A 24,407-nucleotide genomic window follows, 5' to 3' on the forward strand; every position below is an offset into this window, starting at 1 on the left:
ATACAGAAATAAGAGTAGTTTTTATTCTGTTAATTAAAGATGGCATGAAATATTGGACAAGGGAACCTGTTCCCCCTCCTCTAACCACGATTGCAAACAACCGGCCATACCTTTTACCTAAACTACCTCACAAGCACGAGGCTTCGAATGTGTTGACGACAGCGTATGGCCTCTTGGTTCATGTTGCCAGGCAAGCTGTCATCCAAACAGATATCGTGAGATGGCTTGTCGCTCAGAGATTACATGATGGCGGCTGGGGTTCTACTCAGGTAAGTACACCAGTTTAACCTAGTGGTTACTTGATATAACTTGTATCAACTTTAGGTCTGTAAGCAGCTTGCAACTAAAGTTTCAATAACCGTTATGAAGTTCAGATTACGTAATTAGATTAATGAAAAAATATTGAAATAAACAGAACCGAATGAGTTGTTCAAAATTCATGAAGAAAGATCCCTATTTGTTACAATCTTTAACATAGAAGTGTGTTCAAAAATACTTGTTTTTTTTGTATAAATTAACTTATGAGGCATAAATCAAGAAGATCAAAAGTGGAGTTCCAAGCAATCGTCACAGTTAAAACCAACCACCAACTGTCAGCAAATCTTTGACTGGATTATTTGGTTCTCAAAACTAAAAGATTTTGATTAATACATGTCTACCTTACGCTCTCACAGGTTTTAGTTCTCTTCAAATTTCCATTAATGCTCTTCTTTTTTCATTTTTTACACTTAATATATGCTTAAATAAATGTTTTCACTCATCTTCAACGTTTTATCAAACCTATTGAAGATATCCTTGTAATGACACTCTTCTGGAGGACATTAAGCATGTCTCTGTCTTTGGTACTTTCTTTACCTGCTCTATCAGTATTTCTATATACTATTTAAGATCTATGCTCAGTTGATCGTCTCTAATATTTACGTAATACCATCAATATATAAAAACTCATTTCACGTAAATTTACTTGACCAATAGTGAAGATCAGGTTACGTAATTTGGTAAGATTCTATTCCACAACCATTATCCGAGTAGTTTTTGTCCCTCTGTGTAATAAATTACGCGTTTACAAATATATACCCTTTAACAGCGTCACGTGAGCAAAAAAACATCTTACGTTTTTCCCCTACTGGTCTAAACTAATATCAAACACATATAGATAGCCAAGTATCAACGACATTTTCTTTATGTTCCAGAATTGTTCAAATAATGTCATCAAAATAAAAACAAGCATAGACGAAAATCATAAGAAATGGCCATTCTTGTCATAATTCATCATCCACAACCTCATCTTACGCTGATAATTGCGAAATATACATACACACGCACACACACAATCAAATGTAGCAAAAATACTTGAGTCGACAGCACAATGTCTTTATTCACCATGTACTAAGGACTGCAGCACAATGATTGTCCACCAAGTATTAGGGTTGACAGCGCAATGACTTTATCCACCAAGCACTAGGGTCGACAACACAACGACTATCCACCAAGTACTAGGATCGACATTACAATTACTGTCCATCAAGTACATGGGTCGACTTCAAAATGTCTTTATCTACCAAGTACTTGAAACAACAGCACAATGACAATCCATACACCAAGTACTAGGATCAACATCACAATTACTATCCATCAAGTACATGGGTCGACTACAAAATGTCTTTATCTACCAAGTACTTGGGACAACAGCACAATAATATTATCCCATAAGTCTAGAATTGACTGTAAAATGATTTTATCCACCAAATATAAAGGACGACAGCACAATGATTTTATCCACTAAGTAATATGGACGACTATACAATGACTTTATCCATTAATAACAAATCAGTTACTCCGAGTTGCCCCCCCCCGTGGCGCAGTGGTATGTCTGCGGACTTACACACTGAAAGCCGGGTTTCGATACCCGTGGTGGGCAGGGAACAGATAGCCCAATGAGTGGCTTTGTGCTTAATTCTAAACAAAGAAACAAATACTCCGAGTTGAATTACTTTTCACATTAGTACTTCAGTCTAAGGATAAGAACACTCACGACATTAGATAAACACAAAAAATAACTTAGATCAAATTAGACCAAATACGCTGTTCACTTCAGTTTCTCATGTCTTACAGATCTCAGATCTCTTACTGTACTCCAGAAGTTTCTGAGGGTAAATATTTGACAAAATTAACCATACGTCGAAGCCTGAGTGTTCCTAAAGCAAACATTGCAATGTTCTTTCATCTTACTGGCACATCAATTTTCCTAGCAATCATCACAACTGAAATCAACCATCAACTGTCAACAAAACTAGTATTAGATCTTTTTGTTATATAAACTGAAAGAATTCGATTAATACATATCTACCTCATGCTTTCACAGGTTTTAGCTCTCTTCACGCTTCCATTAATGCTCTTTTCTCTGGATGATCAGTCTGAATCTTCCCTTTAAACATTATTTTAACTTGTTTTCACAACACTGCTGCTCTCGTTTAGCGCTTTTACAAACAAGCAAAATGTTATCAGCTATGCCAGTGGTTATTACCTTTATCAAGAAATGTGTTTGGCTTCATATTCCAGGGCGTAACTCAGGTGGGTACGCAGTGTCTTCCAGCCACATATCCCTTCTTTCTTGCAGTGATGATTCTGACCAGCAGGGGTGCTTGAGGTCATTTCCTCTCTAGTAGGTCACAGGGTGCTCGTAGGCTCAATGTCCTCTCATTCTGTCCTAAATCATCGAAAGAAGTGTTGATATCACTAGAGAAGTACCAGGCTGCACTTCATCTTTTTGTCTTTGCAGCAACATTATGAGTTGTAGACTGCAATGCACGTCTGCGAGAGAACATCTTCCAATGTCATTAAGCTCAACAAATCTAAATTTGACTTTAAAAGACACCTTCAACATACCGCGGTTATTAGTATTACTTTCTGGAAGATGCATTTCTTTGTTAACTATTATTTTTAACCAGTAGTAAAGGAAACAGAGAAGCATGTTGATATTAAAACGTTGGAATAACAGGTTGTGGTTACACACCAAAATTTATCTTAAAAACTTATTCCATTGTATTTTGACTTCACTGACCTACAACATACAGATATTAAGTACCTCAAACGGGGAACTTATAAGTCCACTGAGGGAACTTTACTACCAAGGAAGGGCCAAACACAAAAACAGTCTATTGATACACTGGTGGTTTTAGCACTTTTGCAGCGGTTAATTACTTGTGGCTTCTATTGATTAGTATAAAAAGTTTTGGCTGTTCCAACTTATCTAAAGTCTAATTCAAGAAATTCACAAATCTCTCGAAACTCTTTGCTTAAACCCTGATCTGAACAATAGATATTAAGTTAACAGGTATCAACGAAAGTCATGTCCTCTTACCAGAACTACTCAGTAGCTATCACTTCCAAGACTTATTCCAGAAAAGCCAATAGTGAGGGTATGTTTTCATGAAATAAAATGTATCAAATACGTTAAATATAATGTGCTGTCTGTGCTAAATATTTAACGAATGAGTTTTAATGTGTAATTCCGTTTTGTGTGTGTGCTGGCTACTTTTGTATCAAGTATTCTGACTATGTAATAAATTCTAGTAATGTTTACTTTTATCCACCTTATAGTTTTATCTATTTAAACCAGGAACGAAGACCTTACAGGATAAATAAATAAGCGTGAACTGACAATATTTATTTCTAAAGATAACGTATGAAACTCTCTTGTTATGAGCTCATTATGCCTTGCTTGCTTATTGTGTATTTTTTTTTAAATACGAATAGCCTGAAAAAAACTGGTTGAAAACTTTAGTTTTAATTTAGAAGCGTCCTCTAGTGAGTCAGTGGTAAGATTACGGATTTATAAAATTAAAATCTTGGATTCGATTCCCCGTGATGAACAGAGTGCAGCTAGTCTGTTGTGTAGTTTTTTGCTAAAACAAGCGAACAAATGACTTAAAATATTTACTAGCATAAAATTTAGATAATTAATCTTAAATTACTTATTTATTTGTACACCGTTTACCGTCACTGGAATGCACATACTGCATTAGGTTGATTCACTGTGCTGGTCTGAACCATATTTCGCGATTTTTACCGGATAATTGCTATTATAGCTCACTGTATACATTACGTAGAAAACCCCAGCACTACGGCCCAGCATGTCCAGGTGGTTAAGGCATTCGACTCGTAATCTAAGGGTCGCGGGTTCGAATCCTCGTCACATCAAACATGCTCGCCCTTTCAGCTGTAGGGGCGTTATAATATATGGTTAATCCCATTATTCGTTGGTAAAAGAGTGGCTCAAGAATTGGCGGTTGGTGATGATAATTAGCTGCCTTCTCTCCAGTCTTACACTGCCAAATTAGGGACGGCTAACGCAGATAGCGCTCGTGTAGCTTTGCAAGAAATTCAAAACAAACCAATCCCAGCACTAATTTGTAGTATTAAAACTCTCAGTTTGTCCCCTAGTGGGACAGCGGGAAGTTTACGGACTCGCGACGCTAAAATCATTCCGGAGCTCGATAGCCTAATGTGGCTTTGTACAAAAACAAAACACAAAATAAACGGTATGTTTCCTTAAATGTGTGTATATGTGGCTCATACGCTGTTAGGAATCTTGTAAACAGTATTCATGGGCACATAAACAATTCGTTAATAAATAGTTTAGAAAAAAAAGTATTGTAAAAAAAAAAACTAATGGGGCGCAAATAAATTGGGAACATATGGATCCTATCCGTAATTTTAGGATTAAACCAAAGCAGACAGAACTACTTTTCTCCACTTTATAAATAAGGCTACATAATTTTGAGAAGAATTATTAAAATTCTATAGTTTATACTATGTTTTCTGTTCTACAGGATACTTTGATCGCCTTCCAGTCGTTAGCCGAGTACACTGTACACTCAGTACAGAAGGACCCTACAGATATCACCCTCACTGTTGAGGCCTTGTCCACCCCTGGTTCTGTGTGGCAGCTCCATGTTGGAGACGATAATCTTAAACAAGTTCAAACTATAGAGGCAGGTTTTATTATTTGGCACTTTCAGCAACACGTGTCGATCTAAGATAAACTTTTTAGATTAGATTCATAACAAAAGTATGGCTTTTAACTTTTAAAATATATGTACTTTAATAAGCTAAATAACTAAGAATTGTTTGGCACACTGTCATAAAATTATGTTCTTAATACGAAAAAATCCTCTATCACCATATAATAAACATAAGAGTCACACTTACATTTGTAGTTCCATATAGGCCCGGCATGGCCAAGTGGTTATGACACTCGACTCGTAATCCTGGGGTCGCGGTTTCGAATCCCCGTCACACCAAACATGCTCGCCCTCTCAGCCGTAGGGCGTTATAATGTGACGGTCAATTTCACTATTCGTTGGTAAAAGAGTAACCCAAAAGCTGGTGGTAGATGATGATGACTAGCTGCCTTTCCTCTAGTCTTACACTGCTAAATTAGGGACGGTTAGCGCAGATGGTCCTCGTGTAGCTTTGCGAAAAATTCAAAACAAACTAATTGGTTGATGACCAACTTACTAAACAATATACACTTAAACTAACAGTATTTTGTTATAAATAACAAGTTATTTCACATTGTGATAAAAGCAGTAAACTTCTATTGAATTCCTACAAATATTTTTATTTTATTCCGTACGTTATTAGATACCACAAGCGTGGGGAGCTGTGATAGTGAAGGCTCAAGGTTCTGGGTTAGCCACTGTCCAGTTATCTGGTGAGTACAGTGTAGATAAGCCTGAGCTACTGACCCCACCACCAGTTAAAGCCTTTTCTCTGTGGGTACGTGGTCATTTCTTTGGTCGAAACAACTCGCACATTACATTCCAGTCTTGCCAGAGGTATGTAGTTTAATCAATTTTTTATCCTTTTTACAAGGTACGAAATAAATTAGCGACAAACAACGGATAACTTAGATATTTACTAAAAAAAATGTCAGTTTATAGAGAAATCAAACTATAAAGTTAGACAAGAGCCATTTCATTATGTAAAACAAAGGTGTTGATCATATCATGTGTCAAAACTAAAATCAGTTTAGTTTTATAATACTTCTAATATTTGACATATTTATTATTATTTAACCACTGGCCCTTATTCATACCTTTAGACAGCGATGTTTTCTTTTGTTTGATTTTTCTAAATATTTTAGACTTTGATTGTCAGTTTTCTAAGCCCTCTGTCTGTTTCGTTCTCCTCATTTGTCACTATGTTAAAATATGGTTTGTCTTATCCTCAGCTGGACCAACCAAGGTGAGAGCCTTGCTAGTGGTCTAGCGGTACTAGAAATAGACATTCCGACTGGATACAAGATTCAGCAGCGAGAACTAGATTATTATGTTCAGACTGGCCAAGTTAAGAATTTACGACAAGCACGATATAGAGATAGGAAAGTTACATTCTACTTTGATTACGTAAGTTGTAGTTTAATTTATATAAAATAAATGAGATCGTAACTTCTGATGACATGATATCCATGATATAAAACACACCTTTATAACTAAGATGCCATAAAGATTTATTTAAAACAAATTATATTAAAGATGAAAAACACCATTGTAGAAATTATAAACTTCCTTTTATGGACGTTAAGTACTTAAAAAAATGAATTAATGGTTTAACAATAATCACCACTACATCTTGAGACTTGATAATTTAATATTTTTGTTTCTTAAATGGTTAAACATCTTATTACTAAACTGGAAATTACTGTATAATATATAATTCTGTTGAATATATTTTAAGTAGAATGTTTTAGTGAAAAAATATTTTTAACGCTACCACTTTCAATAATTTATAAACTATACCAATAAATGGAAATAGTTTAATGTTTTATACATCTAAAAACGGCTGGTATGGGTTGAGATAACTTTTTGTGTAGAAGAGCGAACAACACATATATATATATTAATAATAAAATATAATATTTATTAATAAATATAATCAAACATCTAAGCACGCCCTCTACAATCCTACACTCAATTACACAACCCCTTCAAACATGTGGTCAGCTATCGATCAGTTACCTCTTTCTTTCTTTGTGAACCTGACGATAACCGAAGAAGGTCGAAACGTTGTTCGCTCCTCTACATAAAATTTTCTCAACCCATACCAGCTGTTTTTACATATATATTTTTCTCTACAAGTGGGTTTTCTCGTCACCACGAGTTTAATGCTTTAAACGTTTCAAAGTTTTTATTTTTCAAATAATTGACCCCAGTTTCTAAAATGAATTCGAGCTTTCTTCTGTCCTTACAGATTGTCTTTCGTGTATTTGAAAAAAGAGCTTAAAATAACAAAAAATACGTTAAGCATTTTCTTTCTGCCATAGTTACATGTTTATGAAACGTGTGTTTCGTTTACCGTACAACGGTGGTATCCAGTTGCGAAGATGTCGAGACACGTAGAAGTTAAGATATATGATTACTACGCACCAGGTAATCATCCTTTTATACTTCTTTTATACGAATGTGATCCACTCTGCAGTTTGGTGAAAGTGTATATTTCTTGGATAATATTTCATTGTTATGTAATGTTTTAGAAGGAAGTTGGATTTCTCTTCCCATACACTCATCGTAAATGATGATATTAATAGCTCTGTCCGATAGAAAAATAAATTATTTTTCAAACGATAATGCCAACCTTCAGATTATATCTTGTGTAACAACTACAACTGAGATGTTCAGGTGAGAAGTATTGTCCATTCCATACTGTGGCCTGTGACACGGATGGTTCTCGTAAAGAAAGTCAGAGCAGACAACGTTTTCAAGCAGCTAATATTCTTAATGAAGCTCTTTGCAAAAACGTTCATGAACCACACTTGTATTTTACTGAACTGTGATGAATCTCACGTAGCAGTGGAAGAAGCTCAACGTCCATAAGGGGATTGCGTGTAAAGTGATGTCTAGTCTACATTTGTTCATTTTAAGATGATAGGTTTAGAAAACACCAAATAAACATCATCTTCTCTCTGAACATCCCTCGTCTGTATACATATAAAGAAATATAATTTAGTAGTATACGAAAATTTATTTATATAAAATGTTATTATAGAGTTTATTGTATAGTATATTCTGATTAATGATAAATAACCATTATAAATAATAAAAGTCATTTTAATGTTCTGTTTTATTACGTATACTATATATATAATGTCTTTATTTATTACCAATAATTGGATATTTTAGAGCATTGGTAAATTTTAATTAATATGAAATAGAAGAAAAATAAATTTAGAACACTATCATTAGTAAAGTACACTTAAGTATCTTTAGTATCTTATTAAGATATACGGAAATTACAGAAATATTCACACTATTATTGTTATTCCGGATTAAGAGTCGAGGGTCGCAAGTTCGAATCCCTGTCGCACCAAACATGCTCGCCCTTTCAGCCGTGGGGGCGTTATAATGTTACGGTCAATCCCACTATTCGTTGGTAAAAGAGTAGTCTAAAAGTTGGCGGTGGGTGGTGATGATTAGCTGCCTTCCCTCTAGTCTTACACTGCTGAATTAGAGACGCTAGCGTAGACAGCTCTCTTGTAGCTTTGCACGAAATTCAAAACAAACCAAACCACTTAATAATATATTATACTATGTATGATGTACTACCTCCATTTAACTGGTATTTTTTTAGATAGTTACAAGGTCAAATACCAAAGACTTTTGATTGCTATGTGCTAGAAATATTTTAATGTCCTTTTATTTCAGAATATACTATAATATCTGAGATTTATTTACCAAAGCCAATAACTTTGTGTACAAATATACTATTAATTTTGATAAACATGTTAAATAAAGAGGAACACGTTATTTTTAACCTGGTCTCTTCTGTGATTAATTAGCTTAACTAGTGAAATAAGAAGGAAAATTAATAAGCTTAAAATGAGTTGTGTGTGTGTGTTTTTATCTAGCGTCTTGACAGAAGAAATTACAGGTATGTCTTCTAAAATAAACGTTTCGTATTTTTATGATTTCTCTTTACTTGTAGAAAGTTTTATTAAGCTGTTAAGTAATTAGTTGGATAAAGCATAAAAGGTAATAAAAATGTATACATTAATATTATCTACAATAAATAAATACAGTTTTTGAATTTGCTAGTTGCATAATTAATAAATACATATGGAGAATACAAAAATATACACTGATAAAATTAATGGAAAATCTGTTTTAGTGAAATAATTCGAAATTTATTTCAAAATAGGTTGAAAAGTAGATTATAAAAAATATCTTGATAAAATTGTCTTACTTTGACTGTGTTTAATTAAAATTTAATTATTTTCAGAACGTTACAATCAGACAATCTTTGATGTATCCAGCTTATACTCGTTGAACATCTGTGACGTTTGTGGATCCTATCAATGTCCATACTGCTCTGTATACGCCTCCTTTGCTAATGTCATACGTCTAAATAATATGGTATTATCTTTCGCTATAATTTCATCTATTGCTATGCTAACTGGTTCAAAGGAAGTGGGATTAGGCAGAGGCTAATTTCAAGATGTGTTTTGAATACTTCTTTTTGAAAAAAAGTTAATCAAATTATAGCAGAACACCAATGATGTAGTGTATAGTTCGCGTACGGTGCCTTTTTTGGGCTAAGAAGAGGCTAACAGGATGATTTAATAAAAGGCACAGTGGGTAATGGTACGAAGCTCACAATACACACCAATACCGCTGCTCCGTTAAGGAACTTCTAAATCATTGTCACTTCGTTAGGATTCAGATCGTATTAATATTATTTCCTGTCAAGGCGAAATATTAAATCTGATGGATTGTCTAAGACTCTGTTGTCATTGTACGTGAAAATCATGCAGACTTGAAAAATATTAATTAGAGATTTCAGAAGGATTCTTCAAAAATTTAGACAGAAGAAGAAATGAAACTTTTATTCTTAAAATGAAACCCAGATGGAGCTATAAATATTTAAATTTAGCAATAATCGTCGACTTTCACAGAAACTCCTCGTATGTGTAATTTATTTTCCTTCACAACTAAATTAATTATGTTTACCAACTTAAAAAAAAAACTGCTATCAGAATCACTTTTTAACATAATACGCTGTCTCTTTCGCAAGAAGTCACGTTATTAAGATATTGGCTAATCAGAAAGCTTTAGGCAGTTGTTACTGAAACTCTCAATTTACTTTTATAAATGATTATGGTTTATAATAGACAAGTACTAGTGAGCTAAGATATGAAAACCTTTTTATCTTATGACCAAACTGTATGTAATCATTGAACAACAAACTTATAATTACAAACTCGGAGTACAGTTTTATTACATATGTTAATATATTCAAAAAACCTTTCATTAACATGACTGTATTTCGTACTTCATTCTATGATTAACGAAAATTTGAAAAAGTAGTACATGTCAGATTATAACAAGTTGTGTATTAAATGTTTGATCTTAGAATGACGTTATTCTTGTAAATTAAAATGTTGTAGGAGTTAAATCAGAAACATTTTGATACGTCTATCGCCAAGCTTAATATTTATATAAATCTGTTTATATGAAATTAATGAAGAAAAGAGATAATCCAAATCATATGTAATAAAGTTGACGCTATTGTATAGTTTAATGTTTTTGTCTGAATAATGATAGATAGATTACATTGTTTTATTGGAATGTATACCACTAAATATAAAAATGTTCCTGGGCTTCTCGTAGGAACACTTACAAGTTAAGTAAAAAAAGTCATTTCATATTCTTTATATCTTCCTTTCCCAACATATACTGTAGATAATTCTATGTAGATACTACAGTAACTATGGTTTCTTATAATGAAATGTTCAAAGTTGACATAATTCAGAAGTGTTTAACCATTAAAATTATTTCTCATGTTTTCCAGCAGAGTGTGACAACACGTGTAGTAACCAAAATAATATTTTATTAATAAAACTGAAATAAATATAGAGTATATGTGTACATATGTATCATTCTATTCTATATAAACTTAGCATACATAGTACTAAAACTATTTGTTTGATGGTTTCGTACAGGGATGGTATTGACGTGGATATGATATTTTGGCTATAGTTTGGTAGTATACTTTTGTACAGAGATGGTATTGATGTGGATATGATATTTTGGCTGTTGTTTTGTATTGTAGTTTGGTACAGAGATGATATTGATGTGTATATGATATTTTGGCTACTGTTTGGAAGCTAGCGAAGTGTTGTACAGAGATAGTATTGATGTGGATATGATATATTAGACAACTTGTTTTATTAGCAATTTTCCTTAAGGTATTTGTGGTTCACACTGAAACAGAAAAGGGAATACAAAAATGTAAATCGTTCTTTAAAATAAACATTTGTAACTAACTATCCCTTGTTTTATTGGTTTAAAATCAAATTTGCCATTAATCTAATGGTTTCTGACTGACATATTATAGAAAATATAACGAGATCGTGATGACAAAACATTAGAAGCACAACAAATGGGACGAAATTACATTCTTTATTATGTAAAGAAACTTCCAATAAATCGGAACAAATTAAATTGTAAATGTATGTTTTATATTTAATTGATAGTTTATATCAGTTTTATTCATCACGTTTTATAAATGAAAATTTTGTGGTAACAATTTCTTCTTGAATGAACATGAAGTTGTGCTGAGTTGTTTATTATGAATTTCAGCCACATTATTTAGATTTTTGAATTGAGTGCAAAAAAGTCGACGCATTTTAGGGTTATTTAAATTTGAGCTTTACCTTAGTAATTTTTGTAATATTCTCAAATTTACTGGTGTGGCCTTAAAAAGATTATTCTGGGGAATTCCCCACTAAGCTGTTCTAAGTTATGGTGAGTTTTGTAAGTTACGTTATTCCAGACTGCGAAAACGTGGGAATATATGTTAGTAACAACAACCGCGATTTTCTCCTCAGGATGCAGGCGCTATACACGTGAATGACTGTCACTCTGAATGCATCACTGCAAAACATGGAATACTGCAACCTTGAAACGTTGTCTGATTTGCCATTGGAAAATATCAATGTCTATTTCTATACGTATTTCTAAGTTTCAGAATTTTTTCCAACGAGAAATTTAAAGTGATACTGTAATTTACTCATCTAGGTTCTTGAGAAACTAGAGTGAAAGAAAATTGATATCTTTCCCAACTTATATTTGTATTAAGAACGTATGCTCAGTGTGTGAAAAATTCTAAATAAAAACTTATATATTAACTAAATCGGTAAGAAAAGTATAGTATATCTGGATAACTTCAGTTAAATTAGTTTCATTTCCGATACTCTTGCAAATATACACAAAGAATCGTTAAACACAGTGCTATTAAATAAGCCATCTGTGCTTTACCAATTCCTGGTATCGAAACCCGATTTTTTTAAAATTAAAAACCTCGTACTTATCGCTTAGCTAGCTGAAGAAAGAAGCAGTTGAGAGAGTGGAAATCATGCAATTTATATATCATTCTCTTTTGCTACGTGTTTTGTGTTATTATTGCATTTTCACAAGTTATTTTATTAAAATTATTTAAGTCATCTTTGTCATTTTGAAGGTGTGGTAACACATTTTAGTCCGTTATTATGTTACTTCACTGGTCTATTACTGAATTTTAAATTATCAGCATACCAGCTACAAGCTGAACATCTCAAGTTAATTATATAAATTCATGTTTGAACTAAAGAATAATGAATATCAATGTAGTTCTAATTAAAGAAATGTTTGGCACTATGTATTTTATTTTAAAATTGTTTTTTGCTTTTTAGTTTTTTAGTACCATTGTGAGTTTCCCAGTGGCTCAGAAACGTGTGTAAAGCCTTACAACGCTAAAAACCGGGTTTCGATACTCGTGGTGAGCACAGCACAGATAGCCCATTCTGTTGCATTACATTTAACAACAAATACTTAGGTAATAAATAACGACTTATTTTTCGATGTAATCAACAGAAACCCTGTAAGTATTTTGAAACGGGAGTTGATGCAATTTTAATGAAAGAATTATATAAGTTAAACACAAGAGCACATCGTAATCACGGGAGACTCAGCCTTATTATAATACTTAATTCTACTAGTTTCATACTAGAGAACTATTTTCTAAATAAATAGTAAAGTTAATCAAATCTTGACAAAGGCAATTCCTGTATGAAAAAAAACAATCCAAGTTGTACATCTGAAAAGTGGCCCGGCATGCCGTGTTAAGGCGTGCGACTCGTAATCCGAGGGTCGCGGGTTCGCATCCAAGTCACGCCAAACTTGCTCGCCCTTTCAGCCGTGGGGGCGTTATAATGTGATGGTCAATCCCACTATTCGTTGGTAAAAGAGTAGCCCAAGAGTTGGCGGTGGGTGGTGATGACTAGCTGCCTTCCTTCTAGTCTTACACTGCAAAATTAGGGACGGCTAGCACAGATAGCCCTCGAGTAGCTTTGTGCGAAATTCCAAAACAAACAAACAAACATCTGAAAAGTGGTTCGTAACTGCGTACCGAAAGTAGTCAATTAATACATTTTACGATGATAAAAGTACAATTAAAGTACAAGAAATATTCATAGTAAAATAAAAATAGTGATTATGAATAAAAGCATTATTTACATACTATTCGAAGAAAAGTTATTTTTTAATTCCTCCATCACGAAAATGCCAGCTATAATAGGTTAAAAAGGTGAGCACACACTTGGTAGCCGTATGAATTATTCATAGCTATATTAGATTAAAAAGGTGAGCACACACTTGGTAGCCGTATGAATTATTCACAGCTATAATAGATTAAAAAGGTGAGCACACACTTGGTAGCCGTATGAATTATTCACAGCTATAATAGATTAAAAGGGTGAGCACACACTTGCTAGTCGTATGAATTATTCACAGCTATAATAGATTAAAAGGGTGAGCACACACTTGGTAGCCGTATGAATTATTCACAGCTATAATAGATTAAAAGGGTGAGCACACACTTGGTAGTCGTATGAATTATTCACAGCTATAATAGATTAAAAGGGTGAGCACACACTTGGTAGTCGTATGAATTATTCACAGCTATAATAGATTAAAAGGGTGAGCACACACTTGCTAGTCGTATGAATTATTCACAGCTATAATAGATTAAAAGGGTGAGCACACACTTGGTAGCCGTATGAATTATTCACAGCTATAATAGATTAAAAGGGTGAGCACACACTTGGTAGCCGTATGAATTATTCACAGCTATAATAGATTAAAAGGGTGAGCACACACTTGGTAGTCGTATGAATTATTCACAGCTATAATAGATTAAAAGGGTGCTAGTCGTATGAATTACACACTATAATAGATTAAATGGTAGTCGTATGAATTATTCACAGCTATAATAGGTTAAAAGGGTGAGCGCACACTTGGTAGTCGTATGAATTATTCACAGCTATAATAGGTTAAAAGGGTGAGCACACACTTGGCAGTCGTATGAATTATTCACAGCTATAATAGATTAAAAGGGGTGAGCACACACTTGGTAGTCGTATGAATTATTCACAGCTATAATAGATTAAAAGGGGTGAGCACACACTTGGTAGTCGTATGAATTATTCACAGCTATAATAGGTTAAAAGGGTGAGCACACACTTGGTAGCCGTATGAATTATTCACAGCTATAATAGGTTAAAAGGGTGAGCACACACTTGGTAGTCGTATGAATTATTCACAGCTATAATAGGTTAAAAGGGTGAGCACACACTTGGTAGTCGTATGAATTATTCACAGCTATAATAGGTTAAAAGGGTGAGCGCACACTTGGTAGTCGTATGAATTATTCACAACTATAATAAATAATCTATTATTTATAAACAAAATTCACTAAACTGCATTGGAATACATATTGTGTAATTTCTATGTTTTAATCTGTTAAATCCATTTTGGGCCTAATAAGAACTGCTATGTACTAACCCATGCACTAGCCTTACGTTATATAGGGTCTAACTGAAGAAGTGAATCGTTCAAATCAGTGAGGTGAAAAAAGAACGATTTTATAATGTAACTCTACCACAGAGCAGCTGTTAGTTGACACTTGGTTGTTTCCTTAACTCAAAAAAAAAACTTGTGTTTTTATCAGAATGTTATCTTTTTTAACAGAAGTAAAATGAAACACCCAATTTCTTTGAGTGATTATTCGTTTTATTTTCGTTCTTCAGAATTTTTGAAAAGATGAAATGTAAATTAGTTTAATTTCCTAACTTACTCATAGATGTCGCAAATGTAAAATACTCAAATAGTCTAATGTCGTTCAAAGATGAAGTTCTCTTTTTTTTTTTTTAATTTCCCGCAAAGCTAGACGAGGGCTATCTGCGTTAACCGTCCTTAATTTAGCAGTGTAAGACTAGAGGGTAGGCAGTTAGCCATCATCACCCACCTCTAACTCTTGGGTTGCTCTTTTACCAACGAATAGTGGGATTGGCCATAACTTTATAACACCCCCACGGCTTAAAGGACGAGCATGTTTGGTATGACGGGGATTCGAACCCGCGACCCTCAGATTACCAACGTTCTCTGGATACTAGATGACCGCCATGACTCTGACTGACCCCACTGAAGTACGGAGTCTGAGTACAACGATTCTCGTTAACAGCCATTATGACTCAGATGTTAATCATATAACATTGATGCTGGAATAATTTTTATAATAAGATCTCTGAAAACTATTGAAGAAAATTGTAACGTCTCATGCATTCTGTTATGTTAAGATAAATTAACAAAGTGAATATAACCACCATGAACAATATTTACTTAAGTGAAAAAAATGCTTTGGGCATAGACTGTGTTTAGCCTGAGATGTTGAAACCAAAGAAAACGAAAATAAAATAAGATTTTGTTTGTTTGTAATAAGAACAAAACTACACAACGGGTTATCTGTGTTCAGCCTACCAAAGGTACTAAAACCCAGTTTCTAGGGTTGTAACTCCGCAAACTTACCGTTGCTAAATAAAACAACGCAGCACTACAGGCTTTTTTTACTTCAGTACTAGAAACATATGTTCTTGTAGTAAACTACAAATAAATGTCATGCAACAGCACTGTAAAAGCTATACACAAACATTCAATATAGGCCCGGCAAGGCAAGGTGGGTTAAGGCGTTTGACTCGTAATCTGAGGGTCACACCAAGCATACTCGCCCTTTCAGCCGTGGGGGCGTTATAAGGTGACGGTCAATCCCACTATTCATTGGTAAAAGAGTAGCCCAAGAGTTGGCGTTGGGTGGTGATGACTAGCTGCCTTCCCTCTAGTCTTACACTGCTAAATTAGGGAATGCTAGCTCTCGTGTAGCTTTGCGCGAAATTCAAAACAAACCAAATTAATCATGGAAGGAAGATCCACCTCATTTCCACCATTTGATATGAGACAAAGTAAAGGAAAAAAAAAAAAAAAACAGGCTTAGAGATCAACTTCCTATATTAATATGCCAGTATCACTTACATCAAAAGTTCTCAACTGATGAAAAGATCATTCTAAGTAAAAACCATAAGAACATTATATTAAAGTAATTATATTCATTACCGGGCTGATTTTCAGTTTTGATCTATGCATGAAGCTCGCTTTATAAGGAAGTTTATGATAATTGTATTTTCGAAAATATCGTCTGAAACACTGTGTGTGTGTGTGTGTGTGTGTGTGAAAATATTAATGTAGCTTATCAAATTCAGATGACGCTCTAAGATAATAATAAAATGTCTGGTCTTCTTGGAAAATCAAAATCGAGTTATGTCAATTTATTATTATTATTTTAGAAACCTCGAATATGTATTTAACATAATACAAGAAAGAGTACACGTTGCCAGTGAGATGTAAAGCTTAAGTTAATCCATCAATTTCACGGACTATGGAAAGGTAATTATGTTGCACTTTTGATATACTCAGAGCCAAAGCTCTGAACTACTATACTGTCTGGTGCGGAGAGTAACTATTGAGAATTTCAGTCATTTTAAGAGTCACTCAACGATAGCATATGATAAATCTACATTTTTATTCTTTAAATTACGTCACATTTTGAAATTTAAATGAGAGTGTAACTCCTTGCAAAGTAAAAGTTGACATCCAGTTATTCATGCCTGTTCTTCCATAATTTTAAAAGTGAATGTTGACTATCTGTCTGTGATCTTTATCGGAGTTTAGATCTTATACATCTTAGGCTTAGAGGGTCAAGTGCGTTTTTCCTCTTCCTCCAAAAATGTTTATCTTTACTTCCGAGCACAGCTTTTCAAACGCACAGCGGAAAACCGCCGCCGTAAACGAGAGACAGACGAACGCTCAAGCAAACGCTGCGGTTCATAATATATTTAACTTCGATTTGTTGGAAAAAAAAAATTTAGAGTTCAAGTGCTCAATTCAATGCATTTCATGTAAGTTGTTTTTAAAACTTTTAAATATTACTTTTCTTATAGCTTATTTTTCAGGTTTTTAATGTACTGTTTCAACAGTGATAAGAATCTAGCAGTTTCAAATTATAACACCTCACTGGGGTTTCATTTGTAGTAATTTGAGAGTTTATTAATTTATTCATTAAGTAGCACATTGTTCAAAGAAACTGTCTCTTATAAGATTTTGGTCGTGTACACTTCGTTATATCAAAACTGTATTATAAAGCATAACACGTTGAAAATATAGTTATTGTGGATAAACATAATTCACTTATGCGACAAATAATAATCCTATACAACCAGATAACTATCTATAATAATACCAGCATATTTTCCAAGTCTTTCCATCTTCCCATGTGACTCATGTCAATGTTGAATGAAAATGCCAGGAAGTAGATTGTCAGAAGTAGCACATGCAAACTACAGTTTTAGTTTAACAAAATAAGGAAGAAGAATGCACGTGTAGCATATGTCGTATACACGGATGAAGAAAAAAAACAGAAATACAAACATTTACAACGGTCAGTGTTCATTTAATCGTGTAGTTGGAATACAAAGAAACATTGAAACAAAAACAACTATAACTTGAGTGGTTGAGACCAAGACTTCCACTTGTTTCAGGTACGCATACCATTGTTAGTATGAGGTAGATATCAACTCTTCATTTATTGAATTGTAACCGTTAGAAAACATTAGAGACTCCTTTTGAATTCACCAAAGAATCAGAGAGCAACAAAGAGATTATTAGAGGGTTTATTCTAATATGACACATAAAAGGTGATGGTAATTGCAATATTTGAACTTACTACTTGCTATACTTTTTTCTATAGGTTGTTTAGTCAGTTGCACTATTCGTTGGTAAGATAATAGCACCAAGAGTTTTTATGTTATCAGGGTGTTCTTTTCTGAATGCTGCCTTCCCTCTCTCTAGTCAAACATTGCTAAATTAGGGACGGCTAGCCAGATAGCCCTCGAGTAGCTTTGCGCGAAATTCAAAACAAACCAATCCTTTAATTATAACTTTATAAAGTAAATGTCAAGTATTGGTTAATTACTTGGTTATAACACTTATTTAAGAAAGTAGTAATACGTGTTAACTACCGAAAAATAAAAATTAAAATTGTCAAGGTTGTCGGGTTGTGACGTTGTTATTTCATTGGAAAGTTCTTTTATTAGTCAAAGTAATGTTTTAAAAAATGGAAATTATGTGAAAAGAAAAACTGTAGAAGGTTTTTTAATTCAAATATTGTCAAAATGCAAACATAGTTGGAGGTCAATGATAAACCCTTATTCTGATGTCATTTGACTGATTTTCAGTTTATCTTGTGGTCAAGATTCGTCATGTATGGAAAAAAAAGGTTAATTGTTTGAACATTTGTAACATCTCATGTTATACAGTCGTCTGTAGATTTACAACGCTAGAAATCGGTTTCCGATACTGGACAGAGCACAGATAAACCTTTGTGTAGTTTTGGGCTTAATTTCAAACAAACAATTCTACAGTCTTGTTAAGATCAGTCATTTACAAGCCAATACATTCATTCTCTGAATTTTCGTATTGTATATATCATGTGTTCATATAGTTCGTATTATATAGATCACACGTTCATTCCTTATAGTTATACATGATGATACCAGATTAACCTGGTAAAACGTTGTAACTACAGCTGTAATACTCTGAAAAACCGGCAGTAAACAACTTTTACAATTTACACAACAGGATACTTCCTTGAACTATTCTGTTGTCAATTGTATTTTCAATCGTTCATATCGTCAGATTCCTGATCAGCCTTGATATGAACTTAGTGCAGTGATCTTTACGTATGGACTTCCTTCCTAAACACCATTTGGAGTTCTCATGGTTTGGAATGGCCGATTAGCTTATTTCTTTGGTCTCTTATTGTTATTATTATTATTAAACGCAACGCTATACAATAGGCTAACTGTGCTACGCCGACAACGAGTATCGAAAGTTGGATTTTAGCGTTATATACCTTCAGACTTACCGCTAAAACCCTCAGCGATACAGCGGTAAGCCCACGGACTTATAAAGCTAAAAGCCAGATTTTGATCCCCGTGGCAGGCATCTAACATATTTAACATTGTTATTGATATTACACAATTAATACGTCACAACTAAGGGAAGGTTTGCCACATGTTATTGCCAAGATCTTGCAAACTTCTCTACTGATAATTTTAAAACCATTCATTTAAACGTGATGTTTACGTCCATAGTGAAAACGTAAATACGAAACATTGACCAGTTGTCACCTACTCGTATACCGATAAAAGAACGACCAAAACACAAAAAAAATAACAAATATGAAAAGTGTTTATAGCACTCGGATACTCCTTTCCTGAATATTTTTGTATTAGGCCTGGCATGGCTAAATGGTTAGGGCGTTCGACTGGTGATCTGACGGTTGCGAGTTCGAAACCTCGTCACAATAAACACCTTTCAGCGGTAGGGGTGTTAAAATATGAAGGTCAATCCCACTATTCTTTGGTAAAAGAGTAGCCCAAGAGTTGGCGGTAGATGGTGATGACAAGCTACCTTACATTTAATCTTATACTGTTAAATTAGGGACGGCTAGCGCAGATAGCCCTCGTGTAGTTTGGCGCGAAATTCAAAACAGTTTTTATATTATCGGGGTGCTCTTTTCTGAATGCAAATTGACAGCAAACATTAATGACATCACAAGACGTATTGTAAAGACAACATTAAAACCTCTACGATAAATTATAAAAAGAAGGAAGATTCTGCTTCTGTGAAAATTATTGGGTGAAATGGAGATCAACTTTAGAGAATGATGATGCCATTCCTTTACAGAACTGGTAAGCAGTGCCATCTATTCGGAAAAAAAGATTAAAACTGTGGGAGCATTTTGAGAATTGAAAATCCCTTGAAGCTTGCCACGCCTAATCTTTCTTTCTTTCCTGACTTTAACAGTTATACATGTTCTACATGGTGTTTTATGATTCTGTTTTGTCTGTGAACTTCAATCACACTTTAAGAACACTAAATTTACTCAGTTTTTCTGACAAAATTAACGTCTTTCCTTGTTTTTTAAAGCTACATCAAGTTGCTGCAGTTCATACAAGCCTAATACGAAATTATTACGTAAAATAGCAAGCCCAAACTTTATAAAATAAATTAGTAGTCCTGACTGACTGAGTTTAAAACTTCTTGAACTAAGATGATTTTTATATCATCACACCTGTGTACTCACCATTGGCGGAAAAAGCAGTGCGGGAACCTCTTACTTGGGATCAGGACCCCTAGACGTCGCGGACCCCGGGGCATTGTCCTGTCTGTGTCGCGGTTGTTCTGCCTATGTACTCAGTGGTGTTCTATGAGTTGTTGCCTAATCAGTGGCATGTTTTGTGACTAATCGATTAATTAAACCCATTCACACAAATGAAACAAACTTAGAACATTTGGTTTAGGTAGTTGAAACGTTAGAACCGCTGTTGAGTCACCGAAGGAACCGCGTTTCATAATTTTAAAACTAAAATATTTTATTCTGTCGTAAATCTCGAAAGAAAATGTTTTATTCATAAAGTTGAGATAATGTGCTTCAGTTAAATTTGCTGAACATTTCTCACTCTCTAGATTTATTGGATAAATAGGTTTAGCTATTTTAAAAAAATGATAGGGCTGATACTACTATGTCGTTGATTAATTTGAATTCTCTGTCAACTTGTACAGTTTTATAACTGTCTTTCCGGATAAGTTGTGTGATGTATTGATATTATGATTAAAAAAATAAAGTTGGTGCTTGTGAATCGAAGTTACCACCTATCGGTAACCTACTTTGCACCTACTTGAAGATGTAAGTGATGAATCGTTTAGCAGTATAAGAAATTACGACTTGTATGAAGTAGATCAGTGTAAAACAGTGACAGTTTTGTGAATATTGTTATCGATAAAGTATTTAATATTATCTGTGTAAATCACTAATTTATCAAAGTTCTGAAAATACCTTTTAATTACAAACTTATTTAAAGGTTGCAGAAATAAAATGTTTACATAGATTTAACTTGGAATGATTCTTACTTTTCTAAGCTAGATAATCCAATAAGTTTAATATCATGGTGTTCACTTGATCCTTAGCAATCTGCTATGTTTATTTCCTGATAACAAGTTATAAGTTAACATTTTCATGACTATCGAAAAATTATATCATGATTTATATTAAGTCAATTGGCAGAACAAACAACATGGTTTATCATTTACACTTGGTTAGACAACCCTGTTTAAAATTACTAAGGACTGGTAGAAAACAAGGACTGGAATTATGACGAGCTCAAATTATCATTAATACATTGTATATGTTTTGACTGGAATTATGACACAGCTCAAATTATCATTAATACATTGTATATGTTTTGTACATAACTAAAGTTAACTACATTGTTAACACAGCTCAAATTATCATTAATACATTGTATATGTTTTTGTACATAACTAAAGTTAACTACATTGTTAACACAGCTCAAATTATCATTAATACATTGTATATGTTTTTGTACATAACTAAAGTTAACTACATTGTTAACACAGCTCAAATTATCATTAATACATTGTATATGTTTTTGTACATAACTAAAGTTAACTACATTGTTTGCCTTCAGGCATGAATATGATCGTTGACCTTTAAATTAATAAAGGACTCTTGAATTTCTTGATGCCCGAAGTCTTACCGACTCTGACCTATTTTCCATTATCCATGTTCTGCGGGTTTGTTTTTTGTTGTCTGGACTAATTTATCTTCCAGTTGCTCGTCATTCTTTAACTGACCTATGTGTGTTTCCTGATAACGAATTTATAAGTTACCGTTTGCATGACAGTCGTAAAACTCTATCATGGTTTTCACTAAGTCATCATCCTTCTTATATACTATTTTATTTAATACGTTTGGAAGTGAAAGAAGTATAGTTCCTAGCTTATTGCAAATAATTTCGTCTTCTTATGTCAGATATTCCATGCAGTAAAGTTGAAATGTTGCTGAGATTTTTAGATACTTCTATTCTTCTTTACAGCATTAACCTTTAAGATAGAAGTTTGTTTTTTACTGATGTGGCCACTTAGTTTCTCTTTTTACTAAACAATTTTAAAAACTTTAATTCACTTAATATATTTTCTTCAATTCTCGAAAGTATAGAGCCTTATTAGGCTAGTACCATGAATATCCTTCAGGTGTTTTGAACGTATTATTAACCTTAAAAATGGGTGTATTCGTGACGAGAGTATTTTTTATGTATTAGTTACTGCTCAGTATTAATAACAATTATTTGTTTCACAGTTTTTCACTTAATTTTTCTCTTTTTGTAATAAATATTTACTACTCTCTGGCACCTAAATTTCTTTGCAACTACGTAAGTAATTTACAGAAATAAGATAAAAATAATAAGTGATTAAAAAGGTGACAGTTTGTACATTTTGTGTGAATAACAACCAAACATTTCTGTAATAGTTCTTTCTATTGATTTTTATCACTTTAATCAATATTCCAGTAAACATGTAAACGTTTATGTAAATTTTTACACATTTTCACCATTAAAAATGTAATTAAAATATAATTGTAGAATTGTCGCATTGTTCAAAGCCACCAACAGGTAGCAGCACATGAGCACTAGCTTCCCGAGACGTAGGTTTTTTTCTTAGCTTCAAAGTTATGAAATTATAAGGATTTATAAGACATAATTTTTCTCATCCTTCGAATGTTTGAATTTATTTATATAATGTGAATTTTTTCTGACAATTGTTAGAAAAAAAAAAATGACCAGAAAAATCTCTTGTCCATAACTCAGGCATAGAAATGTCACGTTCTAAATATTATGTGCACTGAGTGATGCTCCTCAAATGACTCAGCTGTAAGGCTGAATGGAGGCTTATAACACTAATAGCTGGGCTTTTCGATATCCATGTTGGGCACATCAGAGATAACCAACTTTGTAGCCTTCGTGTAACAAAAACAAACAAACATACATTAAGTAATCACATTCCTCTTTCAGTCACTGTCCAGTTCTTCTGTAATGTGATAAATAATTATCTCAGTGTTCCAAGCACTTCCACAGTGTAGAATATAGACTTCTGTTTCTAAATTATTTACTCTTGTAACAGAACAAAAATGATATGAAGTACTTGTCATTAGGCTTGTCGTGTGGGTGCTCCGTTATCTATACTGTTTTATTTTTAAAAGAAATTATCAAAAAAGTAAAGTTTATGTTTCTACTCAAATAAAACATAAGTACAGTTGCCCTTAAATATAAAGTGCAAGAAATTTCATTTATTCCAACAAAATGGCCGTTATGTTCACAAATGTTTCTCAGATGGCGTGATTTCTAACTTTTACACACAGCGTCCTTCCCCTTGAATCAACGTTGGGAAAATAAACCTACTTGAATGAAAATTAATCACTTTCTATAACTAAACATAAAATGTCCACAATTTGTAAATTATGAGTAGAAATTAACTATAGTGTTTCAACTCTTTGTTTACGTAATATTCAACTGCCTAATCCTTATCTAGTTCGAGATGTAGGTATTCGAAACGACTGGTTTTAACAAATAAATATTTCAGATTCAGCAGATTAACTATCGGATCACACATTTAGTTTCACGTACTCCACAAATCATGCCACAAAATGTATTAACAACATTCAATACAGAGTTTCATATAAATATTTATATGGTAGCGTTTTTTTTTCGAAACAAAATATATTCAAACTCTGAAATTTTACCAACATCTAAGTGGTTTTTTGTGTTAATGTTGTTGTCTTTCTAAAGGCTCACTGAATACTTATTTCTGATATATGTTTTCTTTCTTTATATAAGAAGGAATGGAAATTGTTCGTGCAGCTATGTTAGAGTTTATCAAAGTTTTTCTTCCAAAATAAACCCGAGAAATTCATAAAGTATGTACAAAGACTTTTAATGTAATGCCTGAACTTAAGGTTTCTGATCATAATACCTGAACGTTTTTTATCTGTTTTAAGATCACACATATGTAAGCTTGAAAGACACACCAGTTCATTCCTTTTCTTTTAATGCCACT

At 33.3% G+C, this 24,407-nt stretch overlaps 1 protein-coding gene across 3 annotated transcripts in view; it reads left to right on the plus strand.

The window, feature by feature from the left end:
• The window catches only part of LOC143249009 (CD109 antigen-like), a 147,508-nt gene extending 136,010 nt beyond the window's left edge, over positions 1–11,498 (plus strand). For all 3 annotated transcript variants that reach the window (XM_076498168.1, XM_076498179.1, XM_076498190.1), the window contains exons 32-37: positions 40–269; positions 4,836–4,997; positions 5,650–5,843; positions 6,239–6,413; positions 7,331–7,436; positions 9,283–11,498. In XM_076498168.1, the coding sequence (XP_076354283.1) occupies positions 40–269; positions 4,836–4,997; positions 5,650–5,843; positions 6,239–6,413; positions 7,331–7,436; positions 9,283–9,491 (1,076 nt within the window). In that variant the 3' untranslated portion in view covers positions 9,492–11,498. The remainder of the gene's footprint in view (positions 1–39; positions 270–4,835; positions 4,998–5,649; positions 5,844–6,238; positions 6,414–7,330; positions 7,437–9,282) is intronic.
• The last annotated feature ends 12,909 nt before the right edge of the window (positions 11,499–24,407 follow it).

The sequence above is a fragment of the Tachypleus tridentatus genome, chromosome 1 (genome assembly GCF_004210375.1).
Source record: "Tachypleus tridentatus isolate NWPU-2018 chromosome 1, ASM421037v1, whole genome shotgun sequence".
NCBI classification, from domain to species: domain Eukaryota; kingdom Metazoa; phylum Arthropoda; class Merostomata; order Xiphosura; family Limulidae; genus Tachypleus; species Tachypleus tridentatus.